General features: G+C 36.0%; 1 protein-coding gene across 4 annotated transcripts in view; it reads left to right on the top strand.

The window, feature by feature from the left end:
* Nucleotides 1–16,549, top strand: part of PAMR1 (peptidase domain containing associated with muscle regeneration 1) — a 1,499,432-nt gene that overhangs the window by 1,340,775 nt on the left and 142,108 nt on the right. For 3 of the 4 annotated variants that reach the window (XM_044082656.1, XM_044082655.1, XM_044082658.1), the window contains 3 exons: nucleotides 5,008–5,226; nucleotides 8,202–8,414; nucleotides 14,963–15,181. In XM_044082656.1, the coding sequence (XP_043938591.1) occupies nucleotides 5,008–5,226; nucleotides 8,202–8,414; nucleotides 14,963–15,181 (651 nt within the window). The remainder of the gene's footprint in view (nucleotides 1–5,007; nucleotides 5,227–8,201; nucleotides 8,415–14,962; nucleotides 15,182–16,549) is intronic. The other variant, XM_044082657.1, reaches the window with a different exon arrangement.

Below are 16,549 nucleotides of genomic sequence, written 5' to 3'. Positions count from 1 at the left end.
TTTGTTTTGCTACATTTGAAATTATTCTGTTGAAAATTGAATTTTGATTATTTTTTTCTGAAAAATAATGTAGTTGTAGTGACGTTGTGTTATTTAGGTATGCACACACTTTCAGTCCTCCTTTGCATGTGATTTTAGCTACTTTTGAAAACTGATGTGAAAAAGAATTAAGGTCAGTTTTGGCAATCATGCATACTAAGAAAAATAGATGGTATAACATCTCTTATGGTGAAAGAAAAAACTATTTGAGAGTTCAAAGCCATAGGTAATTTTGGTGTAATTAAGTCTGATAAGGGGGCAATATAGTCATATGGAAACTTTGGGCTGTTATAATAAGATTGAAAGATTGTTAACATTAGATACATCATATGAAGAAGTGACTTTTTCAGAAGTCATGAAAACAAATTTATTGATGTTGAGATGTATAACACAGTGTCTAGTGGTTACAGTTCTACTCAGTTGTTCAAATATTTTAGTGCTGAAAATCCCATTTTACCACTTTTATTCAGGATACTTAAAATTTACAAATATAGAATTGGACCCTCCTTTCAGGTATAGCAGATAATAGGTCAAAAACAGAACCATGTGTCTTTCATATTGAAAAATCCATTAAGGATATAGTGGGCACATCATTGTCTTACACCAAAAATTCATGGCATTTTTTAAAGAAAATACATAACTTGCTGTTTAATAAGACTGTTATGTTTGTTACAGCTGATTTATAAATTCATATGCAGTAAATCTACATTAGGAGAATTTGGACATGTTTTATAATTATTTACTTAATTTCAAAGACATTTGTGCTAGACAATAAGAAATTTATTGTATTTTAGATCTTATATTTCTTTCATTTATATTAAGAAATATTACAGACAAGTGGTTGGAGTAGATATGGAAGCCATTATGGCACATAGTTATGTTAATATATCATTACGAATGACTGGAAATGACAGTTTCTATATAGTTCTTCTTCTTATAAATATGATATAATTTTACTATCTTTACATAGATGATTTATTTTTTTTTTTATGTGGGCTGTCTCTTTTGATATCCTATATGAATTCATGAATTATTTAAATAATACCACTTCTCTTTTAAAATTGACATGTATGCGTGTATATATATATATATATATATATATATATATATATATATATATATATGGGTCCCTTTCAGAAGGTCAAACTTTTAAAAGCTCAACTTTCATATGGCCGAGATCATATGATCGAACCTTTAAAAGTTCAAATGGTCTGAATGGGGTTCTCCATAGAGTATGGAACGGGAAGATTTCCCTTTACTGCAATGTAGTGTGATCTTGTAGTTGGTATATTTAAATAGCGGGGGTGTAGCCCCCTAAGTGGGCGGTGCAGAGGGGCTTGCCTCCCTGCTAGCACTGTTTAGGTTTTTTTTTAAATTTTTTTTTCACATTTTTGAACATTCAAATTTTCGATCATATGGTCTTGGCCATATGAAAGTAGAACATTTGGGTGTTCGATTATGTGAAGTAGACCCATATATATATATATATATATATATATATATATATATATATATATATACACACACACACACACACACACACACACACGCACACACACAAAACAGTAGCATTGTCACCTCACAGCAAGAGATTATCTGGTTTGATTCTTGGCTGGGGTGCCTTATGTGCGGAGTTTGCATGTCCTCCTCGTAGTCACATGGGTTTCCTCTGGGTACTCCAGTTTCCTCCCACATTCCAAAGACATGCAATAGGTACATTGGACACTCTAAATTTGCCGTAGGTGAGCGTGTGTTCACAAGTGAGTGGTACAAATGAATTACAGTGGCAGGGCTAGCCAACCGGTGGTGTAAACCTTGGCTCAAGATGATTGTCACTGCGGAAGTGACACCCTGACCCCATTTGCTAAATGAAAGAGAGGGGTTGAGGATTGTTGGAATGCAACAGTTAAATCTATAAATTATTTAGATGTCACTATTATTAAAGATGAGATACATATCAAGGTTGTATAGAAAAGAAACATTTGCCAATACTTTTCTGCATTACAATAATGTTCATCCACATTTTAAGAAAAATTTTGTGAAGGGACAGTTTATTAGGGTCTCCAAATGTATTACTTGTGATGCTGATTTTTTTTAAAGAGTATGAATGTTTGAAAAAAATATTTACAAATTGGGGTTATTCCTGTGAATTTGTAAATAAGATGTTTCATATTGTTAAGATGCCGCAGGGCAATAAGCTTGCACCTAAATTAGATGTCACATACTTCTTCAAGTGAAATTTCAAATGTTTGTCCTATCAAAAGAACTAATGTTATTGTATTAGATTACAGCAGAGACAGTAACATTGTATGTAGTATTATAGCTAACAATTGGAAGTTGTTAGTTCATTTTGATGAATTGAGAGGTATTTTTGGAGATGTCCCTATATTTAGATACTTACAAAAATCTAAAAATATTGAGCAGTTGTTGGAGACAATTTTAATATTATGTATACAGAAAAGATTGAAGGAACTTATTAATGCAGTGTTTGCAAGTTGTGTAGAGACATAACACTGTAATTATCAATGGTTATGATAAAATTATATATACACAAGGGGGTCTACTTCAGTAGACCGTTTCACTTACCAGATGCACTCTTGGCCGAGATGAAAGGACCAACAACTTCAGAAGACCAACATCCGAAACACTGACTTTTTACATGAGGTAAGGAACTGCTTGGCCATCCTGAATAAAAAAAACTAAACGAAACAAAACTAAATGCACCGATGTTGGGGCCTTTGCCCCCCCACACCCCCTGACTAAATATACCAACTCCAAGATCACATTACCACATGTGAAAAATCAGTGTTCCAGATTTCAGTCTTTTGAACTTGTCATTCCTTTAGTCTCTGAAATTTTAGTGTTGGAGAAAGTGAAATGTCAGTCTACTGAAGGCCAACACATGTTTCTTTTTTCTTTTCTTTTTTTTTTTTTTTTTTGTTTGTATTGATAAGACCATTGGAAGTTTAAAGACATGTAAGAGAACATCTGAGTGACATAAAAATTGTAAATTCCATAATGCATTACATAGAAACTTTATTGCTTGTCTTGATTTTAGAAAGTTTGTATTTTTTAGTAATTGATTTGTTCATTTATCTTTAAGAGGTGGTGATTTAAATATTGATTTGGAATTGAAGGAAACTTGTTGGTAATTGAAACTGAATGCATCAGTTTCCCCAGGGATTAATGAGGCTATAAGTTTTCCCAGCAAATTAAAATTTCTTTATTGTAGAGTTAATGCATAAAAATAATTTTTAGTCTTTAATTTACTGTTTATGCTATATTCACTGTAACATTATGGTTAATAGGTTGGATTGCATATACTTTGTTTCAGTTTGTCTGTTTAATGATTGTCTATTCATCAATTAATTCACTGGTGCTATTTATCTGGAGATTGAGTAATTAGGTTTTAGTTCTGAGTAAGTCTACCATTTAACTCCGGCATTAGCGCTCAACTTTAATAAGCTCTCTGTGTTTGTAATATTATATTTTATGTTTTTTCGATTTCTGGTTCTTTCATTGTGTGAACAGTATCCTCCTGCTGGTATTTCATGTTTATTTGTTCTTTATTTTACTTGTGGCTTGAAGGCAGTTGTTGATTTCTTGGAAGAAGACAGGAAACCTGGAACCCCTACTGATCTGAAGGTTCAGCAGCAACCGCTCCTACATACAAAAGCAACTTCAAGACTTTCTTATAGTCACTGCTTGACTGACTACAAAACAAATGTCTGCTTAACCCCAGCAAACCCAAGTCACCCTATCAAAAATGCTTAGTGCACTAGATGTTAAAGATAAAGATAACATTGCCATTGAAACCACATTTCAAATATCTTGGCATGTGTCTAGATCACCCCCTAAATTTGCAGCTTCACACTGAGAAAAAAAAAAAAGAAAAAAAATCAATTATCTAACTGTTCTGGATTCATAAAATCTATTCCTTCCTTTCCCCATGAGCCTGACACACCACAGGCAAAGAAGTGTTGCTTGCTTAACTGGAATAATGCTGCCATCTTGAAGCTGATGCATCCATGAGGAACTCTACAGCCCTTCAAACTCCATAAAATCGGTGCGTCATAACCCTCTTCTCTGGACATGAACACTACTGCACACAATGGAAAAGGACAAATGGCTGCCAGTTAAGCCAGGGAGCTGACCTCGTACTCAGTTTGCTCATATTTAAACTGGTTTATCATGGCAATATCACACCTCTTTCTGCAAAACTCACACCTCTTACTTTCTTCCTCAACATCAGAAGCTGTTCTCATGGCTTGAATCTCCCAAAACTTTACTGACCATAGATTCTATCTCTGTTGTAACTCCTAAACTGGCAAGGATTCCTACCCAACTTAAAATACCTCTCTGCCTATAAATAATTCTGAGCCCAGTTCAAAGCCTACCTTGCCAAATAAAGCTAACGTGAATGTCTTACGTCAGGTCACATCAGTTAACTCCACTCCACCTAACACTGCACTACTTCTCTGCACCCATCCTTGTTCCTTGTTCCTTACTCACACATTGACCACTAGCCAGTAAATATGTAGATATATTTTATTTATTCTGCTATATTCTATTCTATATACATTTTAAATGTTATTGCAACATGCTACTTTGGTTTCCTTATGTTTTGAAAGATTTATTATAGCTTTCCTTCTATGTGTAAACTGATTTTTGTTTTGGTGCTGTGTGGTCTGGGATTGACATTGGTCATGCATGATCATTGCCCTACTGGGTAAACCAACATAACTAAAAAATATCCAAGTGTGTGTGTGTGTGTGTGTGTGTGTGTGTGTGTGTGTGTGTGTGTGTGCATGTGCGTGCGTGTTTGTGTGTGTGTGTGAAACATGTGAGGATATTCTGAACTAGTGCTTCCATCCGTGTACAAACAAAACATCATTATGTGGTGTTGCAGAATCCTGTAAAGTACTATAGACATGTTACATTTCTTTGTTTACTTTCTTCAATTTCTAGTTCTACATAAAAAATTGCCAACCTGTCCAGATCCTGGTGCACCAGTGCATGGATATATGGAAACTGTAAAAGGAACAGGACACATAGGTGATGGCTATGCAACAGCTGGAACAGTGGTGCAGTTTGCATGCATTTATTCATACATCCTAATAGGAAATGACCACAGAATATGCCTGAAAGGTGGACAGTGGACAGGCAAGCAACCAGTTTGTGTCAAAGGTAACATTACTTAAGTTATTTCCAAATTTTATAAAGGTTACAGTATTGCAGCCATATGCACAATATTTTATCTGCTGATTTACGGTGCTTAAAATGAGTAACTCCATTTTCAGTTCATGACTATTCTGTGTTTGTTTGCATGCATGTGTGTGTGTATTTTTATATGTACATTTATACAGATACATTGAATGTCTTTGTGTATGGAAGGTAAAAGGAGAGATCATCAACAGCTTGGTATTTTGAGACAATAACTTATCCTACTGTTCCTTAATTTATGTAAGGGATATACAATAGCGAGTACAGTGAGTTCTTCCAGTCAATATCTGTAAAGAGAAGAGAGTGTACAGAAGGGGCTTGTTCCCCTACAAGAATGCTGTTTTATGTGGTGTTTAGTTGTTTTGTTGCATTTCAGTGGGCTCCCTGTATCTTTATGTATCGGGTATCTTTGTTTCACATTTATTGTTCTTTAATGTAGTGTGCTTTGAACAAATGGCAATTCATATACATATAAAACATACTGATAGTTGGCTATACAAATAAGTATAACCTCTCTATTTATCAGTGTAACTGTATGTCTTACTCCATCTTTGCTTCCTGCTCTCTCATTACATACCCACAAAGCTATATACAACACACACACACACAGAGTACTGTTTAGTCCTTAGTGTTCTGAATAGATTATGATGAGAGGTACCTTTGCACAACTATAACCACTGCTTTACATGTCCACTCAAGAACAGTTGGCTATTCATTCATTTTTCCTGCAGGGTCTGTACAGGAAGTAGTCAGGTAGATTCTTCTAGAAACATCTCAGTCAACAGGCATTTAAACGAGTCTTTAAAAATTTAGTTAATCCAAAACTAAGATCCTAGAAAAAAATACAGTATGAATACAATCTATTTTAAGTGTTTATTCTGTTGAACACATTCATCCTTGAAAATCTGCAACATGGGCTTCTTCAGAACATAAAACCTACCCCAAATCACCATTTAAATAACTTATAAAACATGTGACATACAAAAACACATTAAAACAGTATCAAAAACCATACATTGTTTCTCAGAAATGGATAACGTTATCCTAATAACAGAATAAAGCATATGATTCTAAAATACTATTACAAATATAATTAATGAATGAGTAATATTAATGAAATATCCACATTAAAGTGAAATATCCATATTAAAAACAAGTAATGTTAAATAAAGTAAATTAATTTAACTTAAAAAAAGATCAGTTTAAATAAATGTGATAAATAAATAAAAAAATTCCTATGGTGAGTGGGTTAAATATTTCATTATTGAAGACGCATTCTTTTAATCAGCAATAATGTTCTATAATTTAGCTGGTCGTAATTTTATATGGTAACCATTTGAATGTTCGGACCTGCTAGAGTGAGTCCTGAATGGCATAAAGAATGGATTTATGTATACTAAGTCCAAGATGCCATTTCTTGTAATATTCCCTTTTCTCCAAAGTATGTCAATCTTGAAACTGGTATATGTAAGTTGGGGGGGGGGGGGCTTGGTCCCCCCTGCCAAAAAAAAGTTTTAAGAGAAAGAGTGATTTTCGAGATTAGATATTCTCCAGGTTTTCAGTTTTTTTTTGTTTTTTTCCACTTTTCAGAACTCAGTGTCAACATTTCAGTAAGGAACCTTTAAAACACTACTTATGGAGAGAAGAGTCATGAAGAGGCCACAGGCAGATACATTAATTATATCCTATTATTAGGGAATGGGTTAAATAGAACAGATACCGCCATAGAAACGTGGAAATAATGGGCTTTGGAATGCAGTGGTGTTGGATGGAGTACAACTATGAAGTGAGAACAATCAAGGAAATCATTAGTAATATTTGGATAATTTTGAAGGCATATAAAAATCTCCTTGAGAAAGTAGGCGAGAGACCAGTTTTTGTTTACAGGGGGGGGGGGGGTCGTAATATTAACAACATGGTTGAAAGGACTCTAAATTATACTCAGCCTAAATAACTGGGGCAAAAAGTGAGGGAGACATAATCCATTTCCTTATATTATGGATGGAGACACTATTTAAATTAAAAATTAATGTTTCAGGGAATTGTAATTCAAAAGGTTTAGTTTATATTTTCCAAGCTTATTACACTGACAAGACTGAGAGAAGATTACAGACAAGAATTTATGAACATTTATATGCTGCAAGTAAAAAGAACACGAACAATGCTTTGTATAAACACTGGCCTAAATGTGATTCTCTGTGCTCTTTTAAATTTGTTATTTTAGAATTAATAACTAAAAAATCCTAGAAGGGGGAAATGGGGACATTGGGAGACCAGAGTAGAATATAGAAGGCTCATCTGGCAATTAATATGACATATTACTATACCCTGGCTTAAATGATCATGTCTCCATAAATAGTGATTTCAGGTGGGTTTTTATAGTCTGAAGTCCATGTAGCAGATTTTGCAAATATGAAAGTGGTCAACATATTAAACACTAAACAGCTTTAATTTCTGCCAAATTTCTTTTATGGACTGTGGTTTTGGAGTGACTGGTTTGGTATGACAATCAATATGCTGTTTTTTTATCTTTAAAAGTTATAGGGTTATAAGAAGACCAGGTTTCAAAATCAGGGGTTACTCAGGAAGAGAAAAAAAGGCAGACAACTTTAACCATGACATGGAAAGAACACACACAGACACAAAAATTCACTTCACTGCATGCCACTGAAATTGGTGTGAGAATAAAACTTCTTCGGGGCAATTAAGAGAAAAGAAATATTAGTTTGCAGGTCCTATAGTGTAAAGCTCTTTATTTTATCCACCACATCAGCCATCTACTATTTTATATAAATTGCCATTGCCACTCAAGTTCAGGAATATTCTGAAATGATTTAAGCTGTGCTTTTCTATCTTTGCACAAATGAATTGTGTAGTTATAATAATCTGTATAACACTTATCATGTTTTGACACATTTCTGTATGTCCTCCATTCCTAGGTGAAGAATTGCAGAGCTGTCCAGAGCCTGGCAAACCAATGCATGGCTATATGGAAACAGTAGAAGGAACTGGACATATAATTTATGGCTTTGCAACTGCTGGGACAGTTATTCAGTTTACATGCAATGATACATACATGTTAGTTGGATCTGAGCACAGAATATGCCTGAAGGATGGACAGTGGACAGGCATGCAACCAGTTTGTGTCAGAGGTAGCTTTAGTGCAATTATTTCATATTTTTATAAGGGATGCATTTTCACCAGCAAATAGTGTAGAAAGAGTTAAACTCCATTTTTAGCATCTAAATTGCATGTTTGTGCATGGCTCTTTCTGTGTAAGTGTTGTGTGTGTGTGTGGATATTGACATAAAGTTGGATGGTGAATGATTTGCTTACCATTATTGGCAGTAAATTTAGACTTACTGGCAATGATTGCACTTGTGGAACTGGTACAGCTTGGAGAAATGTTGTTACATATATTAAAAACTGCGTTGATAAGATAAACAATATTAGATAAAGTACAAATAGAACAGATTTAGAAAAGGAAGTGTCCACTGTCAGTAAAGATCACTCAGCCCCTATTAAACGTGATGCTACTGATGACAATTTTGGAATTCAGGATACAGTACAAATATTCAGTAGTCTGAAGACTCAGATCATGTAGAAGAAAATAAAAAAGAAAAGAAAGGAAGGAAGAGTTTAACAACAAAAGAAAAATAAATCAGTTAATGTCTGTAATGCAGACAGAGTTCATACTAAAAAGAGAATGATTTGCTATGTAAAACAGACTACAGAGAATGATAAAAGCATGCAATCAGTAAACATTCAGTCTACAGAAAAAGGTGTCATTTTCAAACAGAGAAGGCAGCAAACGAAGGCAATAGTCAGGGGAAATGTAAAAAAAATCAAAACTAACTTGGGGGGATTGAATAATATTACTGTAAAAAAAGAGAGAGAGCTCAAAGTTGCTATCATGGCTCAAAGTTTGGAAGTAGAAAGACAGTTGGATGAGAATTGTCTGCTTGCAAATCTACTAAGCAATGAAAGCAGTGGGATTAATAAGACTAACAGTGATAAAGATCATTCCTTTGTAACAACTGACAGAGTAGATATTATTGAATTAGATGTCAACGATTCTTCAGATCTGGAGAGAAGTGATCTACTTGTAAGGTGTATATTATAACATCGAAGTCTAAAAACATCGAATGTTATAATATCGAACCCATTCAATTGAAACACCAGAAAACCGAACAGTCAGAATAGCCAATTTTTTCCCAGGGAAAAAAATTGTTGTTCTGACAAACATACACACAACTCAAGCACACCAAAATAAATAATTCACACACATACACTTCACAAAACCCTACACTAAACCAGACATACACCACTAGGTAGCCACTTACCTTAACCCAGCCCTAACCCTAAGGTCCCTAACTATTGCACACTCACCTTACCCGCTCCCTAACACTAACTCACATACCCCACCCTAACCCACACGTCCACACAATCGCACATTTACCTGACCCATGCCCTAACCCTAACTCACCTAACCCACGCCCAATCGCACACTCACCTTCATTCGCACACTTACCTTAACCTTCGCTCCACAGTTGAGGAAATAGCAAAGCTGCAGAAATGACCCACTGAATACTTTCCCTAGGAAAGTATTCTGTGTTCTGCAGCTTTGCTATTTCAAGCGTACTCTCTACTGGGTTCGATATTATAACATTCAAAGTTTTTAGACTTCAATGTTATAATATAGACCCCTTTGTAATTGGGGATTCATTATTACAGGAACTGATATTTACATCTGCAGAGAAGATAATGAACATTGAATAGCTTTTTGCTTGCCAGGAGCAAAAATACAGGATGTGAAAGGCCTTAGAATGCCATAATGTAAGGAAGTATGGAAATGTTTTTATTCATGTTAGAAACGATCTCATCTGCAAGGACTCCTGTTAGTAAGGAACGTACAGCTCAGTGAGATAGTGTACTATTTATAATTTTTTAGGAAAGGCAGGTAAACATGAATGAAAGGATTTTTGAGTAAATACCTACATGAAAAAAAAAGGCCCTTTTAAAAAACGGAGATTGTGTAGACCATCCAAGCCAAGTTTGGGGCATACATGTTTAGACGTGATGGTGTGCACTTGTCAAGAAAAGAGAATTAAATTTTTTTCAGCAGGTATACTAGTCTAACTAACACAAGACATGATTTTCCTGTGTCAGAAATTTAGCAGTTCACAGATAGCAGCAATTGACATATGTCAGATGGTGGTTAATGGTCTACATCCCCACAAGATTAATACTGTTATTGTTTGTAAAAAATGGTTAATAAACAATGACTGGAAACCATTTCTATCAGGGTATAAATATTTTTATAGTAACAGATACTCTAACAAAAAATCAGGTGGAGCTGTTATGATAATGCTTAAAGATTATGAGACCTGTGATCATTACACATTCAATGATAATGCCAATACCATAGATTGTCTAATGGTGACAATAAAGACAGCGCTGGAACACGTAACAATTGTTGGAGTGCATAGACCACCAAAGCAAAGTGCTTACAACCTAGAGGGATTCATACATTTCTTGCATGAAGCACAAGGGAGAAAAATAATATTGGTTGGGGGGGGTTAAATTTACCAGAAACAGAATGGAATAATATTGTTGCAATAACATTATTAAGGAAATTACGTACAATGTAGGTTTAGGAGCAACAATTGCTTTAGACTGTAAAAAACTACCAAGGAATGGAACATACTAGACATTGTTTTCTGTTCATAAGGAAATGACTGTTACTTCATGTTAAGTTTTATCAATGTTGATGTGCAGTGATTATGGGTTTATAAAGGTTAAATTGCTGCTAGATATTTCTGAAAACTGAAATGTAAACCAGCGCTCAAAAGGTTAACAACAGATTAACAACAGACTAAATGAAAGCAAAACAGTCATGATGCAAAACTAATTGGAGTGATGCGTTTGGTGGAAAAACTGCAACAATGTAACAAGTTTTAAAAGAGATATTGTCTGAATGCACAAAAAAGGCAAAAACGTGTTTAGCATCAGTATTTGGGCACATGGTCAGGAGAGTGTATTCCCAAAAGAACAAGATATTTGATAAAGGTGCAAGACAAAAATAATGTATGAAATGGAAAAGACTTCAAACTATAACTTTGAAAAATGAAGTAAATAAGCTAGACAGGCAAATTAAACAGAATGTGACATAAAATCAAGAAAAATGTGAAGAAATTTTTATAAAGATATTGACCATAATAGGAAATTATTTCATAGATACATAAGATGTGGTAAGAGTAAGGGCGTTCAAACTGATAAACCTTGCGTAGATTCAAACATTTATTCCCATACACAACTGATTATAGATTTATTTACAAAATCTTATGCAAAGCAGCTGGCTCCACAAAGGGGGGGTGATAAATTTTCCTAATAACATTCAGCCAGCTTAAGATTCTGAAATTAAATTAGATTATATTTAAAAAGAAACATACAACCTGGATCCAAACAAATCACAAGGAGGAGACAGAATTAGTAATAATGACCTGAGAACACTTTGACATGAACTTAACTGTAGGGCGATTCCTCAAGACTGGAGACCTGCACTTGTTAAACCTATCATTAAGAGAAAGGGGAATAGGACAAACCGCAGTCATACAGACCTGTAAGTTTACTTTCATGATGTGGAAAAATAATAGAGAAGGTTAAGTTGGATAAATGATTGTTGGAATTAGAGAAGTTGGGACTTGAAACCATATATCAGCATTCATATGTTTAACATAGATATATAACCACTTGTAACATGCTGTTCTATAACAATATAATAACTATAAATAAAAAGATTATGCTGTGGTGAAACTTATATAGTCTTAACTGCAGCATTTGATAGAGTCATACACAAAACAATGATCAATAAATCTGAATAACTAGGTATTGATGTAGTCTTGATAAGATGGATAGCTGCATGGCTTACAAATAGGACATGGCAAATATATGGTAATTGGACAGATGAAATTCTAGGTTACAGTCGGGGTGTCCCACAAGACTCTGCCTATACCCACATTGTTTAGATTGTATCTTTTAAATCCATCCTTTTACATCCCTGGTGTTCTGTTGTCTGTATACAGATGATTTAAAAATGAGTAATCTGATTACATATGTTACAAATAGAGCATATCTGCAAAAGAACTTGACTAAATTGATCATTTGGCACAAAAGAATAATATGCTGATAAATACATCAACAACTAAGCAGATGAGATTTGTGAGACATAGGTTGAAAGGTGAATATTTAATAAAGCATACAATGATTGAAACTGTAGATTCGTGTAAGGATCTAGGTATATGGGTAGATCCATCCAAGTTTAACTAATTATATCAACCAACTGGTTAATGATAGTTATAAAACTGAAAGTTGTATAAAAAGATTTGTAAAGTTTTAGGAAATCAGAAATGATAAAATCATTGTTTGTTACATTAGACCTAAACGTGAGTATGGAATAACAGTCTTCTTCTTCTTTCGGCTGCTCCCATTAGGGGTCGCCACAGCGGATCAACTGTTTCCATTTCTTCCTGTCCTCTGCATCTTGCTCTGTCACACCAACCACCTGCATGTCCTCTCTCACCACATCCATAAACCTTATCTTAGGCCTTCCTCTTTTCCTGTTACCTGGCAGCTTCATCCTTAGCATCTTTTTCCTGATATACTCTGCATCCCTCCAAACCAATATAATCTTGCCTCTCTGGCTTTGTCTCCAAACCTTCCAAACTGGGCTGACCCTCTAATATACTTATTCCTAATCCTGTTCATCACACCCTGTGCAAATCTTAATATCTCCAACTCTGCCACGTCAAGTGCTGACTCCTGCCTTTTTGTCAATGCCACTGTCTCCAACCCATATAACATAACATAGTGAGACCAACTATGTTATATGGGTTGGAGACAGTGGCATTGACAAAAAGGCAGGAGTCAGAGCTTAACATCTTCAACTCTGCCACGCCAAGCTCTGACTCCTGCCTTTTTGTCAATGCCACTGTCTCCAACCCATATAACATAGCTGGTCTCACTACCCCTCTTGAAGACCTTCCCTTTCACTCTTACTGGTACTCGTCTGTCACAAATCACTCCTGACACTCTTCTCTACCCACTCCATCCTGCCTGTACTCTCTTCTTCACCTCTCTTCCACACTCACCATTACTCTGAACTGTTGATCCCAAGTATTTAAACTCATCCACCTTCACCACCTCTACTCCCTGCATCCTCACCATTCCTTTATCCTCCCTCTCATTCATACACACATATTCTATCTTAGTCCTGCTGACCTTCATTCCTCCTCTCTCTGGAGCATATCTCCACCTTTCCAGGGTCTCCTCCACCTGTTCCCTACTCTCTCTACAGATCACAATGTCATCTGCAAACATCATAGTCCACGGGGACTCCTGTCTAATCTCATCTGTCAACCTGTCCATCACCACTGCAAATAAGAAAGGGCTCAGAGCTGATCCTTGATGTAATCCCACCTCCACCTTAAACGCATCCGTCACTCCCACCACAGACCTCACCGCTGTCATACTACCCTTGTACATACCACTCTTACATACTTCTCTGACACTCTCGACTTCCTCATACAATACCACAACTCCTCTCTAGGCACCTTGTCATATGCTTTCTCTAAGTCCACAAAGACACAATGCAACTCCTTCTGACCTTCTCTGTACTTCTCCATCAACACTCTCAGAGCAAACATCACATCTGTAGTGCTCTTTCCTGGCATGAAACCATACTGCTGATCACTAATCATCACCTCCCTTCTTAACCTAGCTTCCACTACTCTTTCCCATAACTTCATGCTGTGACTGATCAGTTTAACCCCTCTGTAGTTACTACAGCTCTGCACATCATCCTTATTCTTAAAAATCGGTACCAAAACACTTTTTCTCCATTCCTCAGGCATCCTCTCACTTTCCAAGATTTCATTAAACAATGAGTGAGTATGGAATAACAGTATGGAAACTTTATATGAAAACATGCATGAATACGTTGGAAAGAGTGCCATGGAAATAATCCAGTGGCATCCATGGATGTGAAAATTAAAATTTTTATGAAAGACTGAAATATCTGAACTTGTACAGTGTCTCATACAGATAGTTAAGAGGCAATCTTATTCAGGTATATAGAGCATTTAGAAACAGCTATCTCTGAAAATGTTTTGGATTATCAAAAAGTAGTAAAAAATCATGATCAGACAACCTATGTTGAAGATTATATTGGAATGGCAGGTGTACTAACTGGTTCTCTGAGAAAGTAGCTGATTTATAGAATGGACCACCAAATTACATTAAACCAAGCAGTATTTTAAATAGGTTCAAGAGCAACCTGAACACTTATTATGGGAATAACTGTTTTGGTATATTGGCAGACTAGAAGGGCATTATTGCCCATGGCTGAAATATTTGTATGCATGTATATATATATGTATGTATGTATGTATGTCTGAGGATGAATTAGTTAAATTTTACTTGTTGTAACTGCTCAGTATAGACTGTCTTCATTTACTCCAACAAGCAATAGTCTCCTATTCTTTATATATTTCCACTATGATGCAACCGCTTTAAATATTATGAAATGATTCAATCTAGCTATTCCGATCTTACACAAACAACACCTTACTTGTAGTACCACTCAGACCTATATAATACTAAAAACTGTTAATGTATTCCTTTAACTTTCTTTCATTTGTAGTTCCAGGTGAGAAACTGAAGAACTGTCCAGAACTTGCTGTACCAATGAATGGGTACATAGAAGTTATAGAAGGAATGGGCCATATCACTGATGGAGATGCAGCTGTTGGAACAGTGGTTGAGTTTGGATGCAATAATTCTTACATTCTAGCTGGAAGTGGGCACAGAATGTGTTTGAAAGATGGGCAGTGGACAGGAAAACAACCAGTCTGTGTCAAAGGTACTTTCCGCTAAATTATTTAAAAATTTTATAAAGGTTAAACTGTTTATGAATGGATACACTGCATTCCAAATCTACTGATGCGGGTTGCCTAAATTTTGGGAAGGACAATACTATTGTGTGTATATGAGCGTGTGCTGTTTGGGTGCATGTGACTGGAATTCATAAAGAAGTGCTGTGCAGTTCTGTCAAGATGCATAGCAGTGAATACAATATTTAGAAATGCATTTCCCAACATACTCCACTACAGAACAGATAGCCCATCAGTGTCACCAGTAGCTGAGCAGTGCTTCAGTCAAGCAGTCAAGACAAATCAGTGCACTGTCAGTGTTTTCCAGAAGACCACAGCAAAAAGAAATGTGTCCGTCACATACAAAACAATATTAGTCATGTGCCTCATTGCTCAGCCCTCATTGCATCTGTGAATAGAATGTTATCACAGAAGTTATAGGCCTCCAGGACTACTAGTGAATGATGTGGAAAGTGAAGCTGGTGGGCAGCATGTTGCAATATGTAAAGAAGTATTGGCATGCCTGGTAGTGTGTCCTGCATTAGCATGGCACAAATGAGAGCTGTGCACACAAATACATACACATTAAGTATTGGGAACATCATGGTGTTGGGGGGCATCCATATGTATAAAGTGGGTGCAAAAAGGATGTACAGGAAAGGGAGATGGCAGCAAGCAGGAGGACACACACACACACACACACACACACACACACACACGAACACACAGAAACTGTCACTTGAGCTCATAATGTGCTGTTTCTTGTAGTGAGTTAGAATTCCTCACCTTCCGCTTACCTACTGTGTAATTCTGAGCATGTGATACCATAACCATACATTGTTCTCTGGCAGAGTATGAAAAAGGTCCATGTGGATCATTGCTCCACCCTGATTAACAAACACAAATAAATTAATAAAACTGGAATGAAAGAGCAGGTAGTTGAGGTTGCAATGACAAACAGACATACAGAATACAGTACAAATAGAGGTTGATGTGCACACACTAGGATGAGGAGATGTAATGCAGAGAGAGAGCAAGATGTGTGCACACACCACACACACACACACACACACACACACACACACACACACACACAGCAGATACATGGTGAAGGAGTGCACCAAAAAATTTATAAGGTGCAAAGAATCACATATTTGGAAGGCAGCATATCTGGAAGAGGATAGTGGTAGTGTAAGTGACAACATGTTGACTGCTACCCAGCCTTGATGGGAAACTATGCTTACCATTGAGTTTCATGGTAACTAGGCATCTCATCCAAAGGAGGACACCCTCAGGAGTGCAGCACCCCATTCCCTCATAAGGAACACTGCAGTATTAGCAACCTATCTACATGGTGT

This window comes from Protopterus annectens, chromosome 9.part0 (assembly GCF_019279795.1).
Source record: "Protopterus annectens isolate FY-2018-M chromosome 9.part0, PAN1.0, whole genome shotgun sequence".
Classification (NCBI taxonomy): domain Eukaryota; kingdom Metazoa; phylum Chordata; order Ceratodontiformes; family Protopteridae; genus Protopterus; species Protopterus annectens.
Note: the sequence above shows the minus strand (reverse complement) of the source record. Positions and strands in the feature narration are given on the sequence as shown.